Source organism: Condylostylus longicornis, unplaced genomic scaffold (genome assembly GCF_029603195.1).
Source record: "Condylostylus longicornis isolate FDR11 unplaced genomic scaffold, ASM2960319v2 ptg000054l, whole genome shotgun sequence".
NCBI lineage: Eukaryota > Metazoa > Arthropoda > Insecta > Diptera > Dolichopodidae > Condylostylus > Condylostylus longicornis.
This window is the reverse complement of record NW_026578023.1, coordinates 392494-420491: the sequence shown is the minus strand read 5'-3', so window position 1 is coordinate 420491 and position 27998 is coordinate 392494. Positions and strand designations below refer to the sequence as shown.

The 27998-nt window shown below is 28.1% G+C and overlaps 8 protein-coding genes across 9 annotated transcripts; 3 read left to right on the top strand and 5 right to left on the bottom strand.

The window, feature by feature from the left end:
• Window positions 1–343: 343 nt before the first annotated feature.
• LOC129611619 (uncharacterized) lies at window positions 344–17929 on the top strand. The gene is made up of 9 exons (XM_055524838.1): window positions 344–1737; window positions 1787–2081; window positions 3488–3631; window positions 5176–5251; window positions 5721–7899; window positions 10373–10796; window positions 16262–17257; window positions 17315–17358; window positions 17415–17929. Exons 1-9 carry the CDS (start codon window positions 436–438, stop codon window positions 17718–17720), a joined length of 5766 nt encoding a protein of 1921 aa, XP_055380813.1. The 5' UTR covers window positions 344–435; the 3' UTR covers window positions 17721–17929.
• On the bottom strand, window positions 2255–4531 carry LOC129611632 (uncharacterized). Its single transcript, XM_055524854.1, has 4 exons — window positions 4376–4531; window positions 2925–4073; window positions 2520–2867; window positions 2255–2456 (listed from the first exon to the last, which is right to left on the bottom strand). The coding sequence occupies exons 1-4, from the start codon at window positions 4427–4429 to the stop codon at window positions 2343–2345; spliced, it is 1665 nt and encodes a 554-aa protein (XP_055380829.1). The 5' UTR covers window positions 4430–4531; the 3' UTR covers window positions 2255–2342.
• On the top strand, window positions 5469–8597 carry LOC129611631 (calpain-A-like). The gene is made up of 2 exons (XM_055524853.1): window positions 5469–5589; window positions 5653–8597. Exon 2 carries the CDS (start codon window positions 5728–5730, stop codon window positions 8005–8007), a length of 2280 nt encoding a protein of 759 aa, XP_055380828.1. The 5' UTR covers window positions 5469–5589; window positions 5653–5727; the 3' UTR covers window positions 8008–8597.
• LOC129611630 (calpain-A-like) lies at window positions 8852–11892 on the bottom strand. The gene has a single exon (XM_055524852.1). The coding sequence runs from the start codon at window positions 11644–11646 to the stop codon at window positions 9151–9153; it is 2496 nt and encodes an 831-aa protein (XP_055380827.1). The 5' UTR covers window positions 11647–11892; the 3' UTR covers window positions 8852–9150.
• On the bottom strand, window positions 13368–15153 carry LOC129611633 (zinc finger protein 501-like). The gene is made up of 3 exons (XM_055524855.1): window positions 13999–15153; window positions 13874–13917; window positions 13368–13822 (listed from the first exon to the last, which is right to left on the bottom strand). The coding sequence occupies exons 1-3, from the start codon at window positions 15107–15109 to the stop codon at window positions 13517–13519; spliced, it is 1461 nt and encodes a 486-aa protein (XP_055380830.1). The 5' UTR covers window positions 15110–15153; the 3' UTR covers window positions 13368–13516.
• Window positions 17930–19741: 1812 nt separating the features above from the next.
• Window positions 19742–25702, top strand: LOC129611608 (protein crossbronx homolog). 2 transcript variants are annotated; one of them, XR_008697178.1, is made up of 5 exons: window positions 19742–20237; window positions 20297–20361; window positions 20450–20553; window positions 20603–21140; window positions 25598–25702. XR_008697178.1 is itself a non-coding variant. In XM_055524820.1 (4 exons), the coding sequence occupies exons 1-4, from the start codon at window positions 20143–20145 to the stop codon at window positions 21059–21061; spliced, it is 723 nt and encodes a 240-aa protein (XP_055380795.1). In that variant the 5' UTR covers window positions 19743–20142; the 3' UTR covers window positions 21062–21228. The 2 variants fall into 2 exon arrangements, 1 of the variants encoding a protein (XP_055380795.1); XM_055524820.1 differs by lacking the exon at window positions 25598–25702 and having other exon boundaries at window positions 19743–20237; window positions 20603–21228.
• Window positions 21077–21915, bottom strand: LOC129611609 (UPF0598 protein CG30010). The gene is made up of 2 exons (XM_055524821.1): window positions 21654–21915; window positions 21077–21601 (listed from the first exon to the last, which is right to left on the bottom strand). The coding sequence occupies exons 1-2, from the start codon at window positions 21889–21891 to the stop codon at window positions 21213–21215; spliced, it is 627 nt and encodes a 208-aa protein (XP_055380796.1). The 5' UTR covers window positions 21892–21915; the 3' UTR covers window positions 21077–21212.
• On the bottom strand, window positions 23197–27714 carry LOC129611607 (uncharacterized). Its single transcript, XM_055524819.1, has 7 exons — window positions 27499–27714; window positions 26670–26858; window positions 25263–25370; window positions 25070–25187; window positions 24694–24905; window positions 24466–24624; window positions 23197–23590 (listed from the first exon to the last, which is right to left on the bottom strand). Exons 1-7 carry the CDS (start codon window positions 27649–27651, stop codon window positions 23243–23245), a joined length of 1287 nt encoding a protein of 428 aa, XP_055380794.1. The 5' UTR covers window positions 27652–27714; the 3' UTR covers window positions 23197–23242.
• Window positions 27715–27998: the final 284 nt, after the last annotated feature.

Below are 27998 nucleotides of genomic sequence, written 5' to 3'. Positions count from 1 at the left end.
GTGGATAGCAAATCCCTAATGAGAGAAAAACATGGATATACTCTATTAATTTAAAAATTCTATTGTACGTACTATTTAAATGTTTTTCAATTTTTAAGTCACGCAAAATTTTTATTTTTTTTGGATGTTTGCAGTTTGCTTTAACAGTTCATTCAAATGAATTTACGGATAACTTGTTTCGTAAAATATATATATAAAGTTTACATTGACAGTGCGCCAAATAGATTCTCTCAGAACACATTATTGACAAAAAAAATATTCTTATAAAAAAGTGTGATGTGTAAACACTGTTTAATGATATCAAATCAACAGACATTATTATGAATTTTTATGTTGGGGAAAATGCTAAAAATCTGATTGTACATAGTTTGTTTTTTGTTTACTAACTTTATACTAAACGAAAAAAAGTTATTTTTTATAAATTATTTTTTTTTAATGGATATAGAATCAAGTAAATTTAAATGTGGAGAGATATTTTTATCTAAAACTTCAACTTATATTTTTGTTTGCTGGTATTGTAAAACAAACTTTGATAATTTCTTGTCGTTCCGAAATCATAATGAAATATTCCACAATGAGCTTAGGAAAATAAACAAGGATATTCTAATAGATGTAAAAGATGAACATTTATTAGAAACCCTAGAAGAAGGTAAAATATATGAACATGTTGAAATCGAAAAATATGAGGTTAGTTCCGGGAAAAGTTCAGATAGTTTGGAAGCGCCGATTTGGCCAAAAGAAGAATATATCACGGAAAACTATGAAGACGAGAATGACAGCGCAATTTGCGAAAATTCTTCAATTCAAAAAACGTGTATAAATTTTGTACATGATGAAAAGATCCTTGTAAAAAATTTAAATTTTATTTCTCGAATCTCAAAAGGATCAAATCATGTTGATTTAGAAGTGGAGGATAATGGAGACGAAGTATTAGTAGATCTTGGTGATCAGAAAGATAAAATATTGTTAATAGAACGGTTTGATAATGGTGAAAAACTTTATGAAAAGGAACATATAAAAACGAATCATGAAGACAAAATATCGTATGATGTTATTTGCAAACAGTTGTACAAAACTTCTCAACATCACAATAGACAAAAATGTACGGCGACTGAAAGCATGACTAAAAATCATAACAATAATAGTGATTTACTGCAATGTGAGGATTATTTTTTGTGTAAAGAATGTCCACGATATTTTGATAAACTAGAAAAATTAGCATTCCATAAACGTTCCCATAAAGCGACCTGCCAAATCTGTGATAAAAAATATATTAGTTTAGAGCGTCATATGAAATCCGAACATCCTGAAAGAAACTTTACCAACATAAAGACTGAAAGAAAAAATAGTAGTGAAAGCCTCCAATGTGGATTTTGTAACAAAAAATTCAAACTCTTAGTTCATTTACATAAACATGAACTAAATCATCAAAATCTCAGGTGTTGTTATTGTATGAAAAGTTTTAATGCTCCTATACTATTAAAAAATCATATTCGAACACACACAGGAGAAAAGCCCTTTCAATGTTCGGAATGCCCAGCGGCGTTTGCATTAAAAAGGAATTTAACTACCCATTTTATTTATAAACATACTGATGATAAACCTTTCGAGTGCAGACATGAAAGTGGTTGCGGAAAAACTTTCAAAACTGAACAATTACGAAATAACCACGAAAAACGACATAGTCAGAAGGTAGAGTTTCAATGTGAAATATGTGGGATGGATTTCAACGTTAAGGTACTACATTCAATTTTGTTAATTGTATAATTTCAAAAATTTTTTGTAGGCTAAACTAAGAATGCATCACAAAAAGAAACACATGGATTACAGTCAACGGCCACATCCTTGCAACTTTTGCGATAAGAAATTTGTTGAAAAGGATCAATTAAGAGAACATGAACGCACTCATACAGGAGAAAAGCCCCTTAAGTGCAATTTATGTTCAAGCAGTTTTGCAAAAAAAAGTTCTCTTCGAGAACATAAAAAGTTACATTCGGGTGAAAAAAAACATGTTTGCAAGCTTTGTGGGAAAGCATTTGCTCAATTAGCTGGATACTCAAACCATATGAAAAATCATCCCTGAAAATGACTATAGCTTGTAAATAGGAAATTTTATATGTAATTAAAATTTAAAGGATTTGAAAACCTAAACCCCCTCGTTAAAATTTTTTTTAAATATTGTTGTTAAAAACAAAATAATCTTTTCTTTTTTTGCATTTAATTTTTTCTTGAATTTAATAAATTAATAAAAAAGTTTGTTTTTATAAATTTATATTTAAGAATCACTTAGACTTTTGTTTTACTCAAAAGAAGTAAAATATTAGAAGCTAAATTTATAAAAATTAATTTCGATTTCTAAAAACATCTGCTAATAATTTTACGCGGTTGCAAATTGTGCAGCTGCAATCGAAACCAACATATCCAAATATTTTATTAAAGCGCTGAATTTTTGCATCCTTCATAAAAGATAAAAATAAATTAAAATAAATTTTAAATATACATAAAAAATAAAAATATACCATTAATTTATTACTTGATGAACAAAACCGTGAAAATTTTATGACTCGCAATCTCGGAAAATGTTTTATTGATAAATATAATATCTCTTCAGTATCAAAATCATTTTGAAATTCAAGTTCTTCAATAAATTTACATTTTTTTATTAATACCTTTGTTCCAGCCAAAGAAAGTTCGGGTATTCTTATTACTTTTAATTTTTCTAAATTAAAATCATGCAAAATGAAATGATCCGTTATATTGGAACACCCAATTAGGTTTAAAACTTGAAGATTAGTTAATCGATTGATTGAAACGCCATCTTGTCTTTCGGTTTCTTCTTCATATCCGGTTATTCCAAAATCGGTTAACTTAATTAAAAAAAAATATATTTCAAAAATATACTTTTACTTTTTTCAAAAATTTACCCAGGAACAACCACATAAATCTAAGACTTCTAGCGCTGTTAAATTTTTTAAAATTGCTTGCAAAGCATAATCTGTTATTCTACATTGAATTCTGCCAGTAACAATAGGATACCTATAAATCAATTCTTTTAGATTTGGTAAATGCTCACTTATTTTAATCATGCAGTCCGTATTAATATCTAAAAATATCATATGTAATTTGCGTAATTTCAAGTTGATATTTTTAAGTATTCCATTCTTTATTCCGCCACTATTAATACCAGTTATAATACCACTGCATTCAGAAATTTTTAATTCTTCTAATAAAGGCAGCTCTCCAATGGCTATTGCACTAACGTTTGTCAAATTGTGACAGCTTCTTAATTCGAACGATCTCAAGTACCGGAAATTTTCTTTGATGAAAACAACATCAGCATCTGAGAAAGAATTAGTTTGAACTATGCTTAATAAAGCCAAGTTTTTACTATTTTTTTTTAAACAGTTAAATATTTTAGGTTTACAACAATTCTGAAAATTAGAAATTTTCACGTGTTGCAGACTTAGACATTGGTTTTGCAATATAGGTAAAATCAAATTACAACAGATTACGACAACTTCTTCAGTGGATTTCAAAACTGTAACTTCAAATACTTTCAAATTATTTTTTGGGATTAAAGTGGCTATTTTAAACAAAATTGATCTAGAAGCATTTGATATATCAATATATCGTAAGATTTTTAAATTAGGTAACATTATGTTTTCATCGATTATATTAGTAACACTAGTAATGTCGCATTCATCTTCCTTGAATGTGCATTTGATAATTTTTAATTCGATTAAATTAATTGTTTCTCTTAAAATTATAAATATTTCATTTTCAGCTAATTCCAACGATTCAAACGTTAATGATTGAAGCTGCAAATGAGATCGTAGTAAAAGACTGCCGAATAGTTTAATATTCGAATTTTCAAAATGAATATTAATAAATTGACGGCTACTTTTCACCAGTACATTTTCTGGGCTTTGTTCTATAGTTGTAATGTTATTGATTTTCAATAATGTTTCGGAAAGCAATTTTGGATGTTGTAATATACATAAAAACCTTCGACACACCCGACTAATTGATAATAAATCATAATGATCCAAATTTTGAAAAATTTTTATTATAATCTGAAAGCAAAACATTATGTTTTAACAAATATTTCAGACAAATATGTATTATGTTTAGGTACTTTTTAAAAATAAAAAAGTTACCATTCATTTTATACATAATATCTAAATTCAAAAATATTCATAACAAAAAAGTTGAAAAGCTTAGAAAGTACATTTATTATATAGGTCTGTACTTGTTCAAATTTGAAAACAAGTATCTATAACAACCTATAAGAAGTTGTATAATATATTTTCAAATATTTTACGATGTTTTATTTTGTTTATTAAATAAATTTTTTAATATTTATAATTTTTCTTACCTCCGTAGGCAAGCTGTCGAAACCCGTTTCATTTTTAACGAAACTGAAATCCATATTTTTTAATTTTTAAATTATGTGCGCCATAGCTTTTATTTTAAAATATAAATTGTCTAAAAAACAATTTTGACTTTATCATAAAATATAATAATAATCAAACGTCAGCATCTTGCATAATTGGTTTTTTGAAAATATGACGTACGTGTAATGTGTATATGTATTTGCATGTGTAAATTGCGTTTAGAAAATTTTTTGTTCCCTTATTTTTTCTGAACCTATCTTTTTTTTATAATTTATGCGTACTCAAGACGTTTTTAAGAACTGAAAAAAATTATAATCTATAAATGTTGAACAAAATGCATTTTTCATAAATTTTGAACAGAATACACATATTTAAATGGAACTGCCAAGAATCAAGCGAAATAACCGCCTGGAATTCTGCGGTGGTGAAAAAGCTTCAAATCCTATTTTGCAGTTGGTGGTTTTTTTTTTGACATTCCATGTTGTGTTAAATTATATTTACTGTAAATCGTCCCCCGTTGCCGCTCGCCGCTTTGGTTATGTTTTTACAGCTATATGGATAATTCGAGAAGATTTCAAGACAAGTACTCAAACTGCCATATAAACGAAATAACTATTTGATGAGAATAGGATATTTTCTATTATTTGTCATCAAACGAAGTAAACTTGTTTATGCAAAATTTTAATACAACTTTAATATAGTTAATATTTCATTAGACTTTTTCATTTAAATAATTTCTTTTAAAAAATTTTGATTTAAGTTTAAAATTTAATTTTAATAGCTGCAGCTCGTTTTGTAGAGTCCATTTTAAACTTGACAGCTTCGGTTTGTGGTAAAAATTTTGACACTATTGCAAAGTAAAGCAAAATATTTGAAAGAATAAAACATTTTCGACCTCATTCTTTATTAAATTCAATTTACCTGTATAATATAATATTAGTTATTTAAATAAAAAGTAAAACAGAAATTTCAGAAAACATAGTCAAATGCAGCAAATATGATATGTTTAGAAAAGCTTTGTTTGCTCCAATAGGTAAAAGTCCCAACACAGACTTTGACTTTTACTTCTTACATGTAATTTGTAAATTATAGGAATAGGACGGACGACGTAAATACAGAAATTTCGTTTATTTTATACTTTTTTTTGTTTTATTTTTTATTTTCCGGAAAAACTATAAATCAGCAAATTATTTTGGTACCTATAAAATGAAGAAAATTGAGGTTGAAATTTTTAAATAAATCATTTTTGTTTTAATAGATTCCTAGTTGTGAATAGTAACCACACCTATAAACTATAATAAATACAAGCAATTAGCACATACAAAGTTTAATAATGGAGGAATTAAAAAATTTTTTGCGTGATGCTGCTGGAGAAGTAATAAGTGATATAAAAACTGCAGCAATTGAGAAAGCTAATGAATTTCTTGGAACTGCAGTCAACGAAGTTTTTCTAAAAAAAGAATCTGAGCACAAAAAAGTTTTGCCGTGTGTTAGAAATATGAAAGTATTAAACCTTGAGTCATCGGGATTTTCCCAACAAAAATATAAAAGTTCAAGAAGATCCCGAGTCGAAATTCAAGATTATGAAAGTTTAAAAAATAAATGTTTAGATAATGGGTCACTGTTTGAAGATCCATTATTTCCAGCTTCTGATGAATCTCTACTTTTTTCTCGACGTTCTGATAGGTACTTCGAGTGGTTAAGACCTCATGAAATTTCAAATAGTCCGCAATTTTTTGTTGAAGGATATTCTCGATTTGACATACAACAAGGAGAGCTTGGCGATTGTTGGTTGTTAGCTGCAACAGCAAACTTAACCCAAGATTCGAATTTATTTTTTAGGGTTGTACCACCAGATCAAAGTTTCGAGGACAACTACGCTGGAATTTTCCACTTTTGTTTTTGGCAATACGGCAAATGGGTTGATGTTGTAATAGATGATCGTTTGCCAACCTATCGTGGGAAACTAATGTATATGAATTCGACAGATAAAAACGAGTTCTGGAGTGCTTTGCTGGAAAAAGCTTACGCCAAATTACATGGATCTTATGAGGCATTGAAGGGTGGTACTATGATAGAAGCAATGGAAGATTTAACTGGTGGAGTTGGGGAGATGTACGAAACAAAAGATGCTCCGTCAAATCTGTTTGATATCATGCTTAAGGCATATGAAAGGAATTCTATGATGGGATGCAGCTTGGAACCAGACCCACATGTGTTTGAAGCTGAAACTGAGAAAGGGCTCATACGTGGCCATGCGTACTCTATAACTAAGGTCTCTTTAATGGACATAGCAACACCAAACCGACGAGGTAAAATACCCTTACTTCGTTTGCGTAATCCATGGGGGAATGAGGCTGAATGGAATGGTGCGTGGAGTGATCATTCTCCTGAATGGCGATTTATTCCTGATAGTGAAAAAGAAAGGATTGGTCTAAACTTTGATAGAGATGGAGAATTTTGGATGTCTTTCCACGATTTCCTTAGTAATTTTGATCGCGTTGAAATTTGTAATATGTCCCCAGATTCTCTCTCAGAAGAACAAAGACACGATGGTCGCCGTCGGTGGGAAATGTCAGTTTTTGAAGGAGAATGGACACCTGGTGTAACGGCAGGTGGCTGCCGAAATTTTTTAGATACGTTTTGGCACAACCCTCAGTATGTTATTCATTTGGAAGATCCTGATGAAGAAGACGATGATGGTAAATGTACGGTCATCATTGCCCTTATGCAAAAAAATCGCCGTTCTAAAAGGCATGTAGGAATGGATTGTTTAACAATTGGATTCGCTATTTATCATTTGCAGTCACGGGATTTATTGATTAAACCACAACCATTAAGTTTCTTCAAATACCGTGCGTCAGTTGCTAGATCACAATATTTTATCAATACTAGAGAAGTAAGTGGGAGATTCAAATTACCTCCTGGACACTATTTAATTGTTCCATCAACTTTTGACCCCAATGAAGAAGGGGAGTTTTTAATTCGTGTATTTTCCGAACACAAAAATAATATGAAAGAAAATGACGAAAATGTTAATTATGGAAACGATATCGACAATAATATTCCAACTATTATTCCGCGCGCTCCAACACCTACAATTCATGATCCTCAGCGAGATGCTTTAGAACGATTATTTCGAAATATTGCTGGTCCAGATATGGAAGTAGGATGGAAGGAATTGAAACAAATTTTAAATTACTCTATGAAAGATGCAGAATTTTCGAAAGACATATGCCGATCTATGGTTGCGATGATGGACGCCGATGCATCTGGTAAATTAGGATTTGAGGAATTCCAAACATTACTTACAGATATTGCAAAATGGAAAGCGGTATTTAAATTATATGATCGCGATGGTGAAGGCAGTATAGATGAATTTGAGCTTAGAACTGCTTTAAAATCAGCTGGATACAACTTAAATAACCGCGTATTAAATGTACTGGCACATCGTTATGGATCAGAGAATGGTAAAATTGCCTTTGATGATTTCATTCTTTGTGCTGTTAAAATAAAAACATTCATTGAAATATTTAAAGAAAGAGATACTAAGGGAACAAATACAATCACATTTAATATGGATGATTGGATAGAAAAAACAATATACTCATAGAAGCCAAATAAAACTAGCATCCAACAAAATCAAACAATATTATTTGAAATAGATTATTAAGAAATGCTAGTTTTTTAAAGATTTATTAATATAACTTTATCACAAAATTGTTGTAATTGTAACAATGTTAAACTATTATTAAGTACAAATTATTTTTTTCCTTAATTTGTTAAAATTCATATGCTTTATTTATATTTATTCTTTAAAACTCTATATTTTCTAGTCTTTTTAGCAATTTAAGATTATAATATCGGCGCTGTAAATATTTGGTTTTTGTTCAAGTGTTACAATCAACAAATTTTGTGGGTAAAAATGTTGTACAATTGTGCATTTTTCTTAAATGTGCAAACATACCAATTAATTGTATTATTTTATATATACTTACAAAGTCTTCCATTATTGTATGAAATATTATTGTATTAAATTTTTTTGTTTCTATTTATTTAAAGTTTCATTTTATAATTTTTAAGCATTTAATTTTTGTTATTAAATATTAACAATGTGTAAGTGTCTTGTACTTATTGCATACGTGTATGCGGTGCCTTATAATGCCAATTATTTTGAAATAAAATATAACTGAACATTACTAACTAAAAATATTTTATTGTTTTTTAAAATATATGGCATAGATTTTTATAAGTAAGCATTTTTTTCCAAGCTTGAGATATTTTGTGATTAATGGTCGGATTGCCTAAACTGATCTCTCAACTTTTAAATTGGGTTAAATAAGTTTTGCTTCCTTTCATCGGTATCATCAAGCTAAGCGATCATTTTTTTATTGTGTTTTGATGAAATAATTAAGCCAAAGTAATTTCAATATTGTTATTTATTAAAATGCTTAATCAAGTAATTGATTGACATGATTAAATAATAAATGTAAATTTGTAAATATAATGTATAATATATGTATATAAAAACAACAACGTTATAAATATGAACTACAATTTTCTTAAGTAAAACAGCTAATATATAAAAATAAGTAGAAAAATAATTCTTAAATATTCGATAAACAGTCCTGAGGACTTTTATTAAAAAAATATATATATATATATTTAAGCCATTAATCTAAGCAATATTTATTTCTGCGATTTTTCATTTTGTAAGGAGAAATTGGTAAGCCTTATACCTTTTAAAAAATTTTTTTTAAGAGTATATTGTCTTTTCAACCCAATCATCCATAGTAAATGAGGCAACATTTGTTCCTTCTGCATCATGGGCTTTAAAAATGTCAATAAAGGTTTTTATTTTTACGGCACAATGAATAAAATCGTCAAACGCAATTTTTCCATCACGCGAACCATAACGGTGTGCTAAAGCGTTTAGAATTCTATTATTCATATGATAACCAGCAGAATTTAAAGCAGTTCTTAAATCGAACTCACTTATTCGTCCTTCGTTGTTACGGTCATATAATTTGAAAACAGCTTTCCATTTGGCAATATCGGTTAGTAATTCCTGAAATTCTTCAAATCCTAGTTTCCCAGATTGATCAGAATCCATCATTGCAACCATTGATCTACAAACATCTTTTGAAAATCCTGATGCTTCGGTAGAAATTACGGAGCTAGGTGGTATTAGGACAGGGCGATTCGAATCCAGTGGTTCGTTTTGATTTATTCCAAGTAAGGGTTCAAATGGAGTTCCTTTACAACAAGCGCCACATAGCAGAGCAAAAAGATTAATCTCTCCTTCAGCATTTCCAGTTCCACCGTTCATTAATAAAGCATCAGAATCGTTTTGGGCATAGTTTGGTACCATTTGTCTTGGTAAATCATCTCTCATAGAATGGTCTAAAATTTTTTTTAATTCCATCCAATCAACTTCCATGTCGGAACCAGCGATGTCTCTGAATAATCTTTCTAGAGCTTGTTTTTGAGGATCAAGAATTATAGGTTTTGGTGCAATTGGTATATCGCTAGGAATATCATCGCCACCTTCAATTATATCCCCATATCCGACACGCTGATCATTTTCCTCCATATTATTTTTATGTTCAGAGAACACACGTATTAAAAATTCGCCTTCCTCATTAGGATCGAAAGTAGAAGGCACGATAAGGTAATGTCCTGGAGGTAATTTAAAACGAGCGCATACTTCTCTAGTATTTATAAAATGAGGAGATCTAGCAACTGAAGCACGATATTTAAAAAAATTCATTGTTTGCGGCCTCACATGCAAATCTTTTTCCTCTAGATTGTAAACTGCAAAGCCAATTGTTAAACAATCCATTCCCAAATTTCTCTTGGATCGTCGATTTTTTTGCATTAATGCGATGATGACCGTACATTTACCGTCATCATCTTCTTCATCTGGATCAACCAACGTAATAACATATTGTGGATTATGCCAAAATGTTTCCAAAAAGTTTCGACAACCACCCGCTGTCACACCAGGAGTCCACTCGCCTTCGAAAACTGACATTTCCCAACGTCTTTTTCCATCGTGTCTTTGCTCATCTGTTAAAGAATCTGGAGATAAATTACAAATTTCAACTCGATCAAAGTTGTTCACAAAATCTTGGAAGGACATCCAAAATTCTCCATCCCGATCAAAATTCAAACCAATCTCATTTTTCGTCGCTTCTGAAATTAATCTCCATTCTGAAGATTTATCGCTCCATGGTCCATTCCATTCTGCTTCATTTCCCCAAGGATTCCGCAGCCGAATCATTGGAATTTTACCTACTCTGTTAGGAGTTGTTATGTCTATTAGTGCTACTTTAGTTATAGAATATGCGTGGCCACGAATAAGACCAGATTCTGTTTCGGCTTCTAGTACATTTGGATCAGGTTCCAAACTGCAGCCCATCATAGAATTCCTCTCAAAACCTTTATAAAGTATATTGAACAAATTCGCCGGTGCGTCTTTCATTTCATACCATTCTGTAACTCCTCCTGTGAAGTCCTCCATAGCTTCGCAAGTTGTGCCGCCTTTCAATGCTTCATAGGAACCGTGTAATTTGGCATAAGCCTTCTCAAGTAAAGCACTCCAAAATTCATTTTTTTCTGTGGAATGCATGTACATTAATTCACCTCGGTAAGTAGGTAGCCGATCATCAACTACAACATCAATCCATTTTCCGTATTGCCAAAAACGAAAATGAAAAATTCCCGCATAGCTTTCGTCAAAACCCTGATCCGAAGGTATAACTTTAAAAAATAGGTTTGAATCTTGGGTTAAATTAGCAGTAGCAGCCAATAACCAACAATCACCGAGCTCTCCCTGTTGAACATCAAATCGTGAATATCCTTCGACAAAAAATTGAGGATTGTCACAAATTTCATGTGGACGCAACCATTCAATATGCCTATCGGGTCGTCTTGAAAACATTAAAGACTCATTTCTTGCCGGAAATATAGGATCTTCAAAGAGGGAACCTCTATCCAAACTTCCCTGACGCAAAACTTTAAAATCTTGAACATTTTCATATGACGAAGATCTCAAACCGGTTGATTCTAAATTTAGTACTTTCATATTTTTAATACTAGGCAAAACTCTTTTATTTTCTGCTTCTTTTTTGATGAACACTTCGTTTATAACATTGCCAAGCGCTTCTTTTGTAGCACCGACTGCTATCTTACCAACTTCGTTAACAAAATCACCTGCGGTTTTTCGAAGAAAAATTTTTAATTCATCCATTTTATATGCTTATTGTTTTCTGAGGTGTGGTATTAAAAAATAAAGGCTGAAATTGATGACTAAGGTAACGAATGGAAAAATTTTTTCTTTACTATATTGATCAACGTTAAAAACTCGAAGTATTTGAATTCCAAATTAATAAATAACTAACCGCAAACCATTTCAAGCAATTATTTAAATTTTTTATTATTTAAAATTCAATTTTGTTTATTTACTTAAAAATTCTACTCTAAATGGTCAAAAAAGCACATCTCATCTAGTCATCTCACATTTTATCAGGGCTGCTGTGAATATATTTACATATGTACATATATTCACAGCAGGCATACGTTTCATGTCCGAAAATATTTTTGATAACTGGAGACATGTAATTTTTTATTTATGGTTTTGGAACAACAATACTCGGCTTGAAATAACAAAAATATCAGTATTTCTGTCAGCAATTTTTTGTGTTGCAATTTATTCGGTCAAAATTTCTATTTAAATTTTTTTTTCTTTCGAGAGTAAACTTTGCCCGAAGAGTAAATATTATAAGGAGAGAAAATAATGGTTGCCATTAATGCGGTATATTTAAAAATGAAAGGCATTTCTGCTTTTTTACTAGACAAAATATAATAGCTTTGTCGGCAAGGGGAATGAAATGTATGTATGTTAATCACTGATGCAAAAATCATTGTGTAAACATAGGTTTTTATAATTCAATATTTGTGATTTATTATGTCTGTTTACACAATGGTAAAGCTTCTGAGTAAGGAAAATGAAACGTATTGCAACTATTGACGCAACAACCGGCTTGTAAAAACAGAGAATCACAGCTGGCAGTACTACTGACTTGGACATTAGGAGAACCTTTATGATAACGTTTTTCAATAGAATGCCTTAAAATTTGGTCTATGAGAATTGCGAGTAGTTTAAAATATCAGTAACAGGCTTAATTTTATTATGAGTGTTTTCTTTAAAATTGGAAAATTGTAAAAATTATTTCAAACAAATAATTCTCATATTATCTATACCATCCTGGCATTTTACAAAAGCTAATTTCTAATTTACTCCTCATTTAAATAAGTATATACATACATACATTTGAATTCCAAACCGAAATTTTTCAATTTTCGATTACAATATAAAATAAAATAAATAAAAAAAAATAAAAATTAATTAATTAATTATTTGTCATTTTATTTATTAATTTTATTAATAAATAAAATGACAAATAAATTACAGATAAATTTACAAATTTCAATAAAATTTTACACTTAAAATTTAAAATTATGTGTTGCAAGAGGAACCTGATAATAAAAGAAAACGTTTGGATTTGTTTTTGGTACTAAGCAAATATTGTAATTTTTTCGACCTCATATACTTACGAATAAAAAATTTAAAGTTATATTTGCATCGGGGTCTTAACGAAAGAAAATGTTGGAGCCTCTCATTTTTATTTAAATATAAAAATTACTGCCAAAATGACATTTTAAAAATATTTGAGAAAATTGTTAATTTAGATCATATAAGTACTCGTATATATATTATGTAGATATAAAAACATATTAAAAAGTAAAAAAAAAATCTATTGTAATAAAAATAAAACATATGATTTTCCATTAGTAATTAATTTAGAGTAAAGATTCAATTAGTAGGGCATGTATATATTCATAAAGTAAATTTTGCAAAAAACTTAATCTATACATCATTAATGTTGATTGCTATTCCTCAAAGAATCCTTTATTTAAATTGTCGTTTTTGTTTTTATTTTAAGGTCAACTAATATATAAAAATGTGGAAATTTTTTTTTATTTACATAGGTATTGGACAACAATTAAAAAAAAACAACTAAATTTATCTATCAAAATATCTTATATTGCTATAAAACTTAACTCAAGGGAGGGTGCCTTTTCATATGCCCCCAGTAACCAGCGGCTTGTTTAAAACCTTTCCCACAAAAACGGCAAATATATTTTCTTTCGTCACTGTGTAGTTTTTTATGTTCTCTCAAAGCGCTTCTTTTTCTAAAGAATTTGCTACATAAGTCACAGCCAAATGGTTTTTCTCCAGTATGAATGCGTTTGTGCTCAACTAAATGATGTGATCTTGCAAACCGCTTGCAACAAATTTCGCATTGATGTGGCCAATTCTGAGCATCCTCATGCCGGCTTTGTTGGTGTTTTAGTAAACAGAACTAAAAAAATTTTTTTACAAAAAAATATCATTTTTATTGGAAATTCCTTACTTTCGTCTTATAATAATTCCCACATATTTCACATTGAAAGTTAGCTAAAAGGTTTGTTTATTAACATCATATTTAAAATATAAGTGAGGATTAAGTACTACCAATACGTATCGCAGGTAACTAACCTGGTAAATGCCTTTTTTCATGCTGCTTTTTAAGATTATATAGTTTGAACTTAGCATTGCAGCCTTCATATTCACATACAAATGGCTTATCATCAGTGTGTTTATATACAATATGGTTTTTCAAATTGGCTGCTACTGTAAATGCTGAGGAACATAATTCGCATTTGTAAGGTCTGTGATTTGTATGAATTCTCATGTGTGTTTTCATTTGTGATTTTTTTCTGAAAAGCCTTTCACAGAAAGTACATTTAAATGGAAGTTCACCAAGGCTTTGTAAGACAGTTGAGTCTAATGATGAAATATAATCACTATCATGACCATATTCATTAATTTCATTTTTTTCGTGAACTAAATTCAAATGAGAATTGTATTCAGATTTTGTGTCAAAATAGATATTACAACTTTCACACTTGGTTTGACTTTTGATTTCTTTCGACTCAATTTTGAGCCTATCATCCTTCGCTACCTTTGATTTATTTATTTTGATTTTTGCATCCATAAATGCATAAAATTTGCAAATTTTGCATTGAAATTTTTGAAAGCAATGTTCTGTATCAATGTGATGCTCATACAACCTTTTGTAGTCTTCAAAATATTGTTTGCAAAAACTACAGCAAAGTATACCCTCTCGCAGTAATTTTATGAAGTCCCCATCAAATTTTTTTATCGTATCTTGTATATTTAAGCACTTTTGTACGTCGTGTGAATTAGATACATAAGATATTTTGCAATGTGGACAGTTGATTTCTTCAGAAATTTCATTCTTTATATTTTCTTTGCTTTCTGTAGCAGTAAAAATTTCTTTCTCATTACAATTTATATTTAGTTTATTGTTCAATTCAAGTCTTTCACAATGATCTGAAAAATCTTGATTGTCTTCATCTTTAACAGAATCATCGTTGAAGTCACATTTCTTTTTCAACTTATTTTGAGTTTGGATGATATCGGCTCCATTTAAGGAGTCTGTTGCACCTACATGTAATAAGCTATGTGTTTGAAATTCCGGAAACTCATGAAATAATTCGTTACAGTAGCAACATAGAAAATAATAACTCTTCTGATTTGCAAAAAATATTTCTCCACATTTATGATATATATCTTGACTGTTCATTTTAGATAAAAATATGTTGAAAGTAATTACTGTTTACAAATTTGTTTTCTTTTATTTGTTATTCATACGATTCTTCTATTTTGACGTTTAAGATAAAGTCAAACTTACACAAATTAATTATCGACCATCCTGTACTGTCAACTATATATAAAAATGTTCCTAGTAGCTAACTACTGATGAACTGTTTAAATAATATATATACTACAAAATCTGAGCTTAACACGTATTTCGTTTTCTAATCTCACTTTTTATTCACTTTCAAATGAGAATTTATTTTTCAGATATTTCATTTTTTTAATAAGATTACACAATTTTTTAACTGGATTTTGATTTTTTCTCAAATTATCGATTCAACATTTCACCTTCAAATACAAACTGAATAAACTTTATAAACATTTCACAAAAAAAACGAGATACGCAATATGGAATAACTTTTCTCACTCGAAAAATCATATTGCAGAAATATACGATAGTGACTTAATTTTTCTCACTTGGCGAGTAAAAAGCGAGATACACGATCAGCCTCTTAATTTTACAAATGTGTAATAGTTACTCACTTTCATCTCACTTGGCGAGTAAAATGGCGATATAGACGATATTTTTAGAGAAAACTATTTGATAACTTATTTATATTGCATAGTTTTATATTCAAGGGCGCACACATGCAACTGTATTGTCGCATGCATTTAACTAATCAAACAGTTTATAATTTTTTACAAATTGATTGTAATTTTAATTTAACGCATTCGAATTTTTGTTGACACGATAGTGATTACAAAACTAAAATTTGCTTGTTGCTTGAGCCATATATCTACATACATACGATAAAGTCGATGACTGTTTATGTACAATAAAACTGTACAATAGAAATTTTCTCGGACTTTACGTTAAAATTTAACAATATCAAAAAAAAGTTTTTATATTTAAGGTAAAAGAAAAAAACATCTTTTACAAAACAGAATCCACTTTTTTTACTGCCGCAAAATATACTTTGCAATTTGTTTTTCAAAAACAAATATGGTAACCCTAATCATATTGCGGACTTGACATTCAATATTTTAGTACATAATTCAAAGTACAAACAATAGAATCATATTGCATATTCCTATTCTCTATATTTTTAATTTGTTTTTATCGGATTTAAATTATAAGTGAAAATGAACGAAGAGAACAACGTATTCCAAAAATGTGGTGAGATATATTTAGCAAACAACACAAGTTATTCGTTTCTATGTACTTATTGTAATATACTATTTTACGAATTGGCTGAATTTCAAACGCATAGTTTGGTTCATTTAGACAAATCTGAATGGGGTTCTGCTAATAGAGATGAGTTAGACACTGTAGAATCTAAACTCGAAAAATTAGAGGCATTTAATGCCGAGGCGTTAGTGAAAAATCATGCTGAGGATAAAGTTTTAATGAATACAAATCCGAAATCAAGGAAAATACAAGAAAATTTAAGTGATAATAAAAAGACGTTTGATATTCATAAGCATATTTCTGAAGACTCACTGGAATTTGACGAAAATTTGGACAAGCTGATTTCAGAAAAGAAGGCTAAAGAGTGTTTTCACTGTAAAAAAGAATTTAAGGCAGATTTGCATGACGTAGAGAAATGCCTCCGCATTCGAGAAACTATTGATAAAAACAATGGAGACTTTATTAAATTGTTGCGAGAAGGTATACTTTGCTGTTGCAGTTGTAAAGAATACTTTGAAGATCACAAAAAATTGTATAAGCATCACATAATTTCCAATCATTGCTCTAGCAACAATCAATGCAAAATATGCAAGTTTTATTCTTTCATGAACACAAAAATCAACTCAACAAAACAAAGGTCTAATGCCACAGTGTTAAATAATGTTTTTGGAACAATAAAAGAGGAATTTCCTTTTAAGTGTTGTATGTGTGAAAGAGTATTTAGGACCAAATCCCAAAAAATAATTCACATGAGAATTCATAATAATGAAAGACCTTATAAATGTGAATTATGTTCAGCAGCATTTACAGTTTCAACTAATTTGAAAAACCATATAATATACAAGCATACCGATGATAGACCGTTTGCTTGTAAATATGAAGGCTGTAACGCAAAATTTAAGCTTCTTGATCTTAAAAAACAACATGAAAAGAGACATCTTCCAGGTAGAGTTTTCGAAATAAATTTAAAGAAAAATGAATAAAGATATAAAAAAATTTCAGCTAATTTTCAATGCGAAATGTGCGGGAATTATTATAAAACCAAAGTAAGTGAAAAAAAAGTATAATAAGTACATCTACAAAATATTGTAATTAATTTCAGTTCAATTTGCGAAAACATCAGCAAAGCAGACATGTCGATGCAAAATATTGGCCATATCAGTGTGATGTTTGCAGCAAAAGATTTGTATGGCCGGAACACTTGGTTGATCACAAAAGAATTCACACTGGAGAGAAGCCTTTTGGTTGTGATTTGTGTCCAAAATTTTTTAGGAGAAGAAATGCGTTGAGAGAACATAAAAGATTGCATAGTGACGTTAAAAAGTATGTATGCCGCTTTTGTGGAAAAGGTTTTAAACAGCGGGCTGGTTATTGGGGTCATATGAAACGACACCCGGTCTTGAGCTGAATTTTTTATTGTTTAAGTTGTTGTTGAAGTTTTTTGTTGATTTGAATTTTTTATATTTATTAAACCGAACTGAAAATTTTCTGGTTTCAAGCAAGTGAAATAGAAATAACATATAAATACGGTTTTATATGGAAAGCATAAAAAAATTTGAAAACTGAATGTAGTGCAAAAGAATCATTTTAATAACTTCGAAAAAGAATAAAAAAATGTAAAGATTTAAATAATTTTTTTAACCGCATATATATTTAACTTAAATAGGGCGACAAAGTAGACACGTTATTTTTTGATAAACTTATAAAACATTTTAAATGCTTATATGTTGCTTCTTTTGTCTAAATCACAAAAAAATTAATAAGCTTTTCAGATGATGGACCTAATTAGCTGAATAAGATTTACGTAAAAAATTAATAATTTTTTTAATAGGCGGTTGAGAAGAAAGAGTAATTATCATACATTTGTATAATGTAATTTTCGAGTGAGAAGAATAATTCCGTATTGTATATATCGTAATCGTAATTTAAAATGTCATTCGATTTGCCTAGTCCAATCGACTCGTCTAGCCATTCGCTTCGCCGATTATAAAAAGGGTTTTATAAATAAACATTTGACAGTTGAAATAAAATACTGATTTTAACTCACTGAAAAATTGTGTTGCCATTTCTGATTCTCTACGAAAAGAATTCGTGATCATTTAAAGGTCTACATCGTAGTTAAGTTCGTAATTCGTAGAATTTTACGAGGGATATTCATGCTGATTTCAAAAGGAATAAAAAGCGAGATGAAAATGCGAGATACACGATTAGGCTGTAAATCCACAATTTAATCTACGATAAAATCTGATGAGTATTTACACACCAGATACCATTCAGATGTTTTTAATTTTTGTAATCTATAAACTTTCAATAAAAATTAAAAAAAATTCATTAATCAGGCAAAATTTTTAAAAATTTACTTTCCATGTTATTTTAAAAAAATGACACTAAATGACGAGCTGAAGATTTAAATTTTTGACATTCTCGTCATTTTTAGTTTAACCTTTTTCTCTCTCTCAAAAAGTTAAATCAGCTTCAACTTTAGTGCAGAGGTTTTTAAAACGTCAAATTTACGTATACTAAACTATTACAATACAATTACATATACTTCTTGTCAAAAAAGTAATAAATCATAATAAAAAATCGAAAAATAAATAGAAAAAACGATCAGATTTTTCAAGACGAACCAATGAACAATTAAGATAAAAAATAGTTCAGCTCAAAAACGACGAACCAATTATTCCAGCTTAAATCTTATAAGAATCTGTTATCTCTATTACTTCTTTGACATCACAGTGTAAGACAAATTCTGGGGTCAAGCAATAATTAACAAGTTATTATAAATCCTCGAACGCGCAGGCTGATATTTTTCACATTTCAAGTAGGCAGGGCTGCCATAAATTGAATTTTAAAAAAAGGTACAGGAAACCAAAAATTATGGTACCACGGTTAAAAAAAGGTTATCTTTTTTATTAATTTTGAGTACTTAGCATTTAAGTAATTCTTAAAGTAAATTTTAATAATTAAAGTAAAATTAAAGTGAAAATATTAAAATCAAACATTTTTTGATATTTTTCAAATTTAATCAAACATTTTTTGATAAAAATATGTAAAAAGTATGTTTAAAAATAACCCGTAAAGCCGAACACTTTCTGAACTCTAAATGTAAGTATGGCGTTGGCCAATCTTAAGTTGTGGAAGTCATAACTTTTAAAGAATTTTATTTAAAAATCCTATTTTATTAAAACAGAAACTACAGCAAAAGAATGCAAATAAGTACAAGTGTTACGTAGCTTTCTTAATATCGGAGTATTCTTCAACTGTGCTAACATCTTATTTTAATTAAAAGTCTTACTCATTTCCGATCGGCTAATATATTTCACGTTGTGATACCAACCGCAGTTATCGATATCATGTGTGTTATGTGTATATTTAACTTTTTTTCTCAATGTCATTTCTTTTGAGGAAAATTTTTTTTTGAGAAAAATATCAACAGCTAAAAATTTTAAACCTTAAAAACGTACCATTTTATGTAATGTACCACGAAAATGGTACATTTGGCAGTACTGACAAGGAGTAGGCTACTCTAATCTCTCATAGTGTCTACGTTCCAGTCTTGTATTTTTGCAAAGTCGTGGTTTGATTACTAACATCTTACATTATGTCGTTTTTGATTTTTTATTTCTAGTTCAAGTAAATTTTCAATTTTTAATGTTAATCTGCTAGGTAAAGTTTATTTATTTTCCTAACAAAAAAACTGACTATTCGATTTTACAAAATATACAAATGTATAAATACGTATATTTTTAATGAAAGTTTTAAGTGATTCGTGTTATTATTGTCTGTAAATAAAATTAAAGTCGTCCCAAGTCTCAAGCGTATATACTTATATGAATACACATATGAACATTATGGTTGGCTCAAATAAGCAAGAAGACAAAGTAATAACTTCGGCAAAACAAGAGTATAAAATTCTAGCGGAATAGTAAGTTTTTGTACCAAAATTAATTAGTCTTGAAATAAACTGAATACAATTTTTTTAAGCAAAATGGTCGAATCTGAAAAAATCGGAGGAGTGTATGTAATACCGTCATATGAAAATTCTTTATGTAAGAGATTTGTTAAACACTTACCTGTTATACAAATATGCATTTATATTTTGAAATTTTTCTCTATTTTCTATTTCAAATTTTGTAGTATGGTTTGGGGTTATTTTTGTAAGAAGCGGGTATTATAAAAATGGAATATTTAGATTCAATATAAGTCTACCAGATAATTTTCCTGATGATAAAACTGCTCCGGTAAATATTATTGAAATTTTAATTTTATTTTAATTCAAATTTTTTTTAGACCGTCATATTTCAAAATGAAATAATTCATCCATTAATCCATCCATACACAGGTGCTCTAGATATTTCTTTTGCATTTCCCTATTGGCGTATAGGAGAAGACCATATCTGGCAATTACTAAAGTATATTTCATATATATTTATGGAACCTGAAGAGTGCTTAAAATCAACGGAAACATTTCAAAATAAAAATGCTTTCGATCTTATCACAATTGATATCGATGAATTTAAAACTAAGGTGGCACATTGTGTTCAGCAAAGTATTAATAACGTTTATGATCCGGCACCTGTTGATGATCCGCATTATATTATATTTGAAAGGTTTAATAATGAATTGCATGGTCCAGTATTAAATAAAATGAAATTAGACGGAGCCAAATCAATTGTACCATCAGCTCATGCAACCACAAGTTTATCATGGGTAAAGGAAGGCGAGTTTAAACCGCTTTCAAAAGAATAAAAGTGCAATTATGAAAATTCAAACTATTTCGGATTTATTCTTTTTTTCTTATTCCTACAAGTTAAAACTATATAAACAGGTAGGTAAATAAGAGCGTTAATGTTAATTTTTATTAAGATATGTACATAACTATATCACGAAATTAAAAAATCTATTTTTTTATGTAAGTTTTACTAAGTATACTATTTTCAACCCATTTTGTGTTTAGGGTAATGATGTTGCCTTCCCACTGAAAGTGTGTAGGTGGTGATGCTTCTCCATTTTTAAATTCAAAATTTTTACTCAGTTCTATTGCTAATTTTGAACGAATCAGTCCAATATTTCCTACTTTTTCCCAAGCAGGATGGTAGACCCGCCCAGATACCGGGTTCATATAAATTTTTTCAGGCTGGAAATTAGTAGTTAAAAGTTCACCTGCGTGAGCGTACGATAATTTATATTTTTCTTCCTTGCTTTTAATTAAATGTGTATATACAATAGGTAAATCATCACATCTTATAAAATTACGTTCACGGCCACAAAGGGATAAGAATGGAAAATCTAAAATTATATTATACTAAAATTTTGCAGATTAAATGTTTAATTGACTAACCATTGTATCTTCCTGTTTCGTTTAAACGGATCCGGTCAAAAAAAAACTTTAAAAATTTTTTGTCCTTGAAACATGATGTAAAATTTTTCATTTTGGAATCGTCTAAGAAGAGCATACCTTCATGATCAATATAGTAAAAATATTCGCGAATTTTTGGTTGAGGTTCTTGTCCTTGTATATAATGCACCGAACGAATATTTTTGATAAATTCTTTTGTGATGTTTCTAATTAGTGTCATATTTTTGTGATGTTAATTTTGTACAAAATAATATAAAAGAAACACCTTAGCAAAACAACTTAATTTATGTGAGATATACCGAATAACAAATATCAACATAACAAAATAATAACAAATATCAGCTGATTATTATTTGAGAAATAAGTTTAAGTTACACTGTTTTCGTAATTTTTGTTTTTGAGATGTACTAATATTTTTCTTGACGGTTATTTTATTCTACTGCATTTGACATTTTTTTTTGATAAAAATAATATGTAACTGTAACAGTATAGTGTATAAACTGATATTAAAATTGACATTTCAAAAGAACTTAAGCACTAAAATGATTCTTAGGCCTGCTATGTAAAAATACGAAAGTCGTAAATTTGCGTAAGTTGATTTGCGATTCGCAAGTGGTTTGTAAAATTTTTTGTTTTTGACATTTCTGACAGTTTTTCCAAAGTAACCGTTTGAATTATTTTAAGAAAGTCATACATTTAAATGTACATATGTATAATGCTAAGGAGGCGATTGTGGTTAATTTTTTTAAACAAATATGGATAGCAAAAGATTTTTTTGCAAGTAAAGATTTAAGTATTGTTCTTGCTCAACAAACCGTTTTACTTATTGTAACCGAAGTGTGTAAATCTATATATGAAAAATTCAGTCACATAAAAATAAAACTGGTAAAAAGTAAAGTCGGGGAAAGAGAAGCGAAACAAATTTGGTTAGTTAGTACAAATGGTTTTGAATTTTATTTTGACCTATAATTATAATTATTAATTACAAAGTGTTAATTAATTAAGTAAATTTGAAATGCAAGGTTTTTTTATTTTAATAAAGCAAAATAAATATAACACTTACCATTGTTTAGTTTTACTTTTTCAAAAACTTAGATTTTCGCAATGAGATTCGTAAACAAAATGGAAAGTGCATGAAAAGTATGCGAAAATAGCGATATTCGATTTACACAGTGTCAAAATTTAAAAAGCAAAATTCGTTTAGCGAAACTAGCACTACATAGTAGGCCACCAGGTTTTAAATATCCTGTAATTCTATTTGTTAAGAGTGAAGCTTACATAGTTTTTTTTTGTTTTAAATGTCCATAATACTGGATATACATATAACTTTTTTCGGAAGATGTAGATCCACGAGCTAAAAACAATCGTTTAAAATAAAAATATAGAAATGATTTACATAAATCAATTATTAATACTTACTCGCAATTTGAAACATTAAATTATTTTTAGAAGTGTATATAGATCGTTTTGTGCATAAGTAGTTTCATTTGAATTAAAAATAAGAACAATATTATACATAGTTTATTTTATATTTATTAGTAATATTCCAAAACAAGTTTATTTAAAATTTTTTACATCAATGATCCCGTTCTATATCTTCGACGTTTTAAGTTCTTTTCTTTAATTACAATATTGATCATATTTCCAAAAACTATACAGCATGTTAAAGCAATTAGTATGCAACTTCCAACGAACCATGGGTAAAAATTGGGGTAAACATGACCAGAGGAGTTTGGTTCGTTCACTTCAATTTTGTCTGCATTGTGTGTAATTGTTGTTTTTTTTACATGCGATTTTTCATCTTTAATTTCATTATAATTTTTTTGAAATTGTGTTTTATGCAATGGTGATGTGGAATAATTCAACGATGATGGACCTTCAAACTCAATATCTATATTGGTAATAGTTTTTACAACCATCTAAGAAGAATAGGAAAAAGAATTTTTAATGTCTTAAGTATTCCAAATGAAAAAATTTTAACTGCTATTGTAGAATGTAGTTAAATTGTATGTGTATGTGTTTGTAAATTGTATTATGAATGAAACAATATTTTTATATTAGATCGATTTATATTAGAGGTAATTGTGTACCTAAGTAAAAAATGAGATATTGAAGTCCGTTGGTTAATGTTATATTAATTAAATATAAACCTGAAGTTGCATTTTGCAGTAATGCCGTTTTTATATCAAATCTGAATATTAACATATGCATTTCAATATTCATGAATGGGTTCACTGAAAAGAGAAAATCTTTTTTCTTGTCTCGTACTTTATTTACTTTTGTCGAAATATGAGCAAATGTCTAATATTTTACTTTTACGTCCTATTATGAGTATTCTAGATAAGTTATAGAGACTTGGTGTAAAGGGCATTCTATACGGTTTATTGGAGAGAACTCCGAAGAACTTTAATAGTGAAATTTTTCAATTTTCTGCAAATTTTGTTCGGAAAAGCCAGATTCTAAGAAAATTGCAAGAAGGGCCTAAAAAAATGCGGCACCATAAAAAGGTATTTTCAGCTTTACCATTCATACCAAAAAAAATTATTTAGAAATCTTTTTAGCTTTTCTTCCGTTCTGCCAGATTCTAGAGATCAAGGAATGCTCTGAGAGTCGTAAAAAAGAGTTATCGAATATGAAGAGTCACGCGACACACCGCTTCAAAGAGCAGTCTGTTAAAAATTAATGATGTTAAAAATTTTATGTAAAAATTGCTTACTTTTTTAAGCTAGTACTTTTACTTTTTTGTTTTTTAAGAAAGCAATTTTTACATAATCAAAAACTAAATCATTTTTACTTTAATATTGTCGATAGGTACGAAAGGTCGATTGATGTGTCCGCTTCCATAATCATATATAATTATAGCTGAGAACTCCACAATGAATGTTGACCACTCTCCTATCAATGTCGCATTTTCTCCACTAAAAGGTGGTAATGTTCGGGAAAATGTAAATTCCTTAAACAATAACAAAATATATTAAATATGTAAGCATAGTTGAAATTTATAAATTCATTAATAATATACCTTGCTTTTGTGAGCATAGGCACTTCCATCATTCTCAATATCAATTAAATTTCCATTGTAGTTAATTTTTCCTGGTATTTCTAAATTATTTTCATCTGATGTTGGTAGGATTTTACTTAAATTTACCGAAATTTTTTCAAAATATGAGTATTTAATTGTGTCGAAGAGCTTTTGAAAAGTTGATTGATGGTTTAACAAATAAATTTTCCCACCTGTAATTATATTAAAAATATAAAAAAAAATGTATTTATTATATTTTGTTTTTGGAAAATTTTCTCCTTTGGTATTAAGAAGGTTACTAAAATTCTAATATAATACATCACTTCACTTTATTTGTAAATATGTTTTTATAAAATAACATTTAATGTAGACTTACTCATAGGTATCGGATATCCTGAACTTGTAATATTTTTCCATGGCTTATAAGTGATATTCGAAATTGTGAGTTGAATCGGAAGCAATTCCACTAGTAAATTAAAATGTGAAATAATTACCTAAATAATTAATTAATAAATGGCATTTAAAATAATGTATTTAATATAAACATTTTAAATAATATTTACACGTACCGTGCTTTCATTCTGAAATTCTATTCCACAGTTTTTATGTTTCGTTGTAAAAGAGCAAATAGTTGTGTCAGATAGAGAATCATTTGTTGATTTTGCTATAATTTCATACTTGAAAAAAAAGCTATGTTATAATATACATATGTATGTAGATACATATATAATATTGTAAAATTTGACATGATATCATAGATATGTAACGTATGATACACAACTAATCTATGTATATCCATATTTATATGACAAATGAAATAAAAAACTTTCCTATTCTAGAAAATAAATTATCTGTATTGCATGATTACTTTAAATGTTTTACTTTAATATATTCTTAATTTCAGATTAAGCCAGAGCAACAATATAAGAGTTAAATCCATAATAGTTTTTTTTTGGACATCAAATGAAGTCGAAACAATGTAGCATTTTTGTAAAGTTTTAAGATACAATAATGTTTCTAAGATAATCTAATATTTAAAAAATATATATATATACATATAACACTCTTATCTAACACACATCGGCCTGTATAAAAAATTTTGTGAGAAATATTTATTTATTCGTAAGTTCCGACTTCAAATTTATATGTAGAAAATAAATGTTATATATTCAATATTTAAATTAATAGATAAATTTTTACTTTTATTTTAGCGTTCATTCATATATAATTTGTAAGCAATACATGCATTCGTAATTAATAATAAAACCTAAAACATATCTCATAGGATAATCAAAACTTTTATCTTTATTAGATTACGTCATTCAATGAGTCTATTATTTACAAATTAAAGAAATAATCAAAAATATAAGATAAGCCTATTTGTATTGGAAAATTTTCACAATAATATATTTTTACAATTTGAAGTGTTAACCTAAATAATAATAATTACTTAGAGTGTGACATAAGTAATTTGTATATAATTACGTATTCTAAATCAGGAAGGTTGAGCTCTTTAATAAGTTTTGTTTACAGATTTAATTTATGATAATAACCGTTTTGTAATTACTAATGTTTGTTGAAATCATTGTAAACAAATGAGTGTACACATAAATGTACATGTATATTTTTTAGCTTTTTACTTATATAATCATATAATTTGCGAAAAATTTATTTTTAAACAAATATGAAAATGTAATATAGCTACATACTTATATTGTATATATAAGAAGAACGTTACAGTATTTTTGCAATTTATTTGGTAAAATTTATAATTAAAATTAAATTTATAATTTAATCTGCATATGTAGTTTACAGGACAACAATAACAAATCGAAGTTTTTTATAATTGACTGTTATGTAATAATCTTATAAGTTATAAATCTGGTTATGATTTATGAGAATATTAATTAATTAGCAAATTTTGTCGAATTTTATAAGCATTATAAACGAAATAATAAAATTAATGTTATACTTACGTGATTATTTATATTTGTTAAAAAATTATTCTGTTCATCGTCATATGATAACCAAACTAATTCAATATTAGTTAAATTAGAGCTACAACTTAATCTTTTAAAAGATTTAAATGTTCCATTTTTTAATGTTATAATTTGCGTATCGTTGAAAAACTTAGGCTTTTTATCACATATTTTTTTTAAAGTTTCCTAAAAACAATAAATTCTTTTCAAACATACTATATAAATTCGGTAAATTATGGTAACATCTTCAATTGTATATATGTATAAATATTTTCATTTATATGCAATAATAGATAATTTTTTTGGCACCGATTCGGTATTTTGTATAATAATTATTAAGCTTTCAATTGGAGATATTCGAAATGCACGAAAAACTTACTGAAAATTGGATCAATAACGATTTAAATAAAAATTCGATGCAAGATTTTCATTCTTCTATGTACTTTAAATTTAAAAACCAGTTGCTATAAGCCAACAATTTGAATTTATTCCATTTTGAATTTATGATTTAATTTTTATTGTATTTTTATATACAATAAAAATTAAATCATAAATTCAAATGTACATGCATACATAATATGGAATGTATATACATACATAATATATTGAACTTTTTTGTACATTGAATTCATAATATCGAAATCGCATTGTTTTCAAGTTCAATTCAGTTTAAACAAAATGTTATTGAATTTGATTTAAATATAAAAATTTTTGATAATTAAATTATAATAGATTATGCAATTCTAATCAATAAATATTTGAAAATCTGTGTATATGTTGAATAAATTTATACTTATATAATATTAAGAATATTTGATATAGGAACCTTTTCATTTTCAGACACTATTTTTCCTGTAATATCACATTGTAAATTATTGTTTGAATTTTTTATGCCCTCAATGCAAAAACTGTTTGCTTTCACAACAAATAGAGTTAAATTAAATATAATTATAGTTATTGAAAATTTGAATGAATACATTCTAAATATAGCAAACGCCAAAAAATAAAAAAAAAAAATATTAATTTTAAATAAAATTAAAATGTCTTTGGTACCATTGACGGTTTTAAAATAACTGAACATATGATAAAAATAATTGAAAAAAAAAAATTTAAAATAATTTCTTCCAAAATAATCTCAATTTTGATAAAGCTTATCGTAAAACTAATAATAAATATATGATTATTGTGCATATATATACGTATATATACGGAATATTCTTATTCATATATTCCTTTAATTACATATTTTGAGTTATATAATATTTATATAAAGAAAATAGAGTTTATAATCGCGAATTGATTTTTTCTCAAAATAAGCAAATATGT

Coding starts and splice junctions, on each gene's coding strand:
- LOC129611619 (XM_055524838.1), top strand. CDS start 436: ATGGATATAGAATCAAGTAAATTTAAATGTGGAGAGATATTTTTATCT. Junction 10,797..16,261: donor TTCTAGTACATTTGGATCAG/GTTCCAAACTGC, acceptor TTAAATTATAAG/TGAAAATGAACGAAGAGAAC. Junction 17,258..17,314: donor TGAAAAGAGACATCTTCCAG/GTAGAGTTTTCG, acceptor AAAAAATTTCAG/CTAATTTTCAATGCGAAATG.
- LOC129611632 (XM_055524854.1), bottom strand. CDS start 4,429: ATGGATTTCAGTTTCGTTAAAAATGAAACGGGTTTCGACAGCTTGCCT. Junction 2,868..2,924: donor ATTTATGTGGTTGTTCCTGG/GTAAATTTTTGA, acceptor TTTTTAATTAAG/TTAACCGATTTTGGAATAAC. Junction 2,457..2,519: donor CATCAAGTAATAAATTAATG/GTATATTTTTAT, acceptor TCTTTTATGAAG/GATGCAAAAATTCAGCGCTT.
- LOC129611631 (XM_055524853.1), top strand. CDS start 5,728: ATGGAGGAATTAAAAAATTTTTTGCGTGATGCTGCTGGAGAAGTAATA.
- LOC129611630 (XM_055524852.1), bottom strand. CDS start 11,646: ATGGATGAATTAAAAATTTTTCTTCGAAAAACCGCAGGTGATTTTGTT.
- LOC129611633 (XM_055524855.1), bottom strand. CDS start 15,109: ATGAACAGTCAAGATATATATCATAAATGTGGAGAAATATTTTTTGCA. Junction 13,918..13,998: donor TGAAAAAAGGCATTTACCAG/GTTAGTTACCTG, acceptor CAAACCTTTTAG/CTAACTTTCAATGTGAAATA. Junction 13,823..13,873: donor GGAATTATTATAAGACGAAA/GTAAGGAATTTC, acceptor AAATTTTTTTAG/TTCTGTTTACTAAAACACCA.
- LOC129611608 (XM_055524820.1), top strand. CDS start 20,143: ATGAATACACATATGAACATTATGGTTGGCTCAAATAAGCAAGAAGAC. Junction 20,238..20,296: donor TATAAAATTCTAGCGGAATA/GTAAGTTTTTGT, acceptor AATTTTTTTAAG/CAAAATGGTCGAATCTGAAA. Junction 20,362..20,449: donor GTCATATGAAAATTCTTTAT/GTAAGAGATTTG, acceptor CAAATTTTGTAG/TATGGTTTGGGGTTATTTTT.
- LOC129611609 (XM_055524821.1), bottom strand. CDS start 21,891: ATGACACTAATTAGAAACATCACAAAAGAATTTATCAAAAATATTCGT. Junction 21,602..21,653: donor CGAAACAGGAAGATACAATG/GTTAGTCAATTA, acceptor ATATAATTTTAG/ATTTTCCATTCTTATCCCTT.
- LOC129611607 (XM_055524819.1), bottom strand. CDS start 27,651: ATGTATTCATTCAAATTTTCAATAACTATAATTATATTTAATTTAACT. Junction 25,188..25,262: donor AATTTCAGAATGAAAGCACG/GTACGTGTAAAT, acceptor TTAATTATTTAG/GTAATTATTTCACATTTTAA. Junction 23,591..24,465: donor TACCTATCGACAATATTAAA/GTAAAAATGATT, acceptor TATTCTTCTTAG/ATGGTTGTAAAAACTATTAC.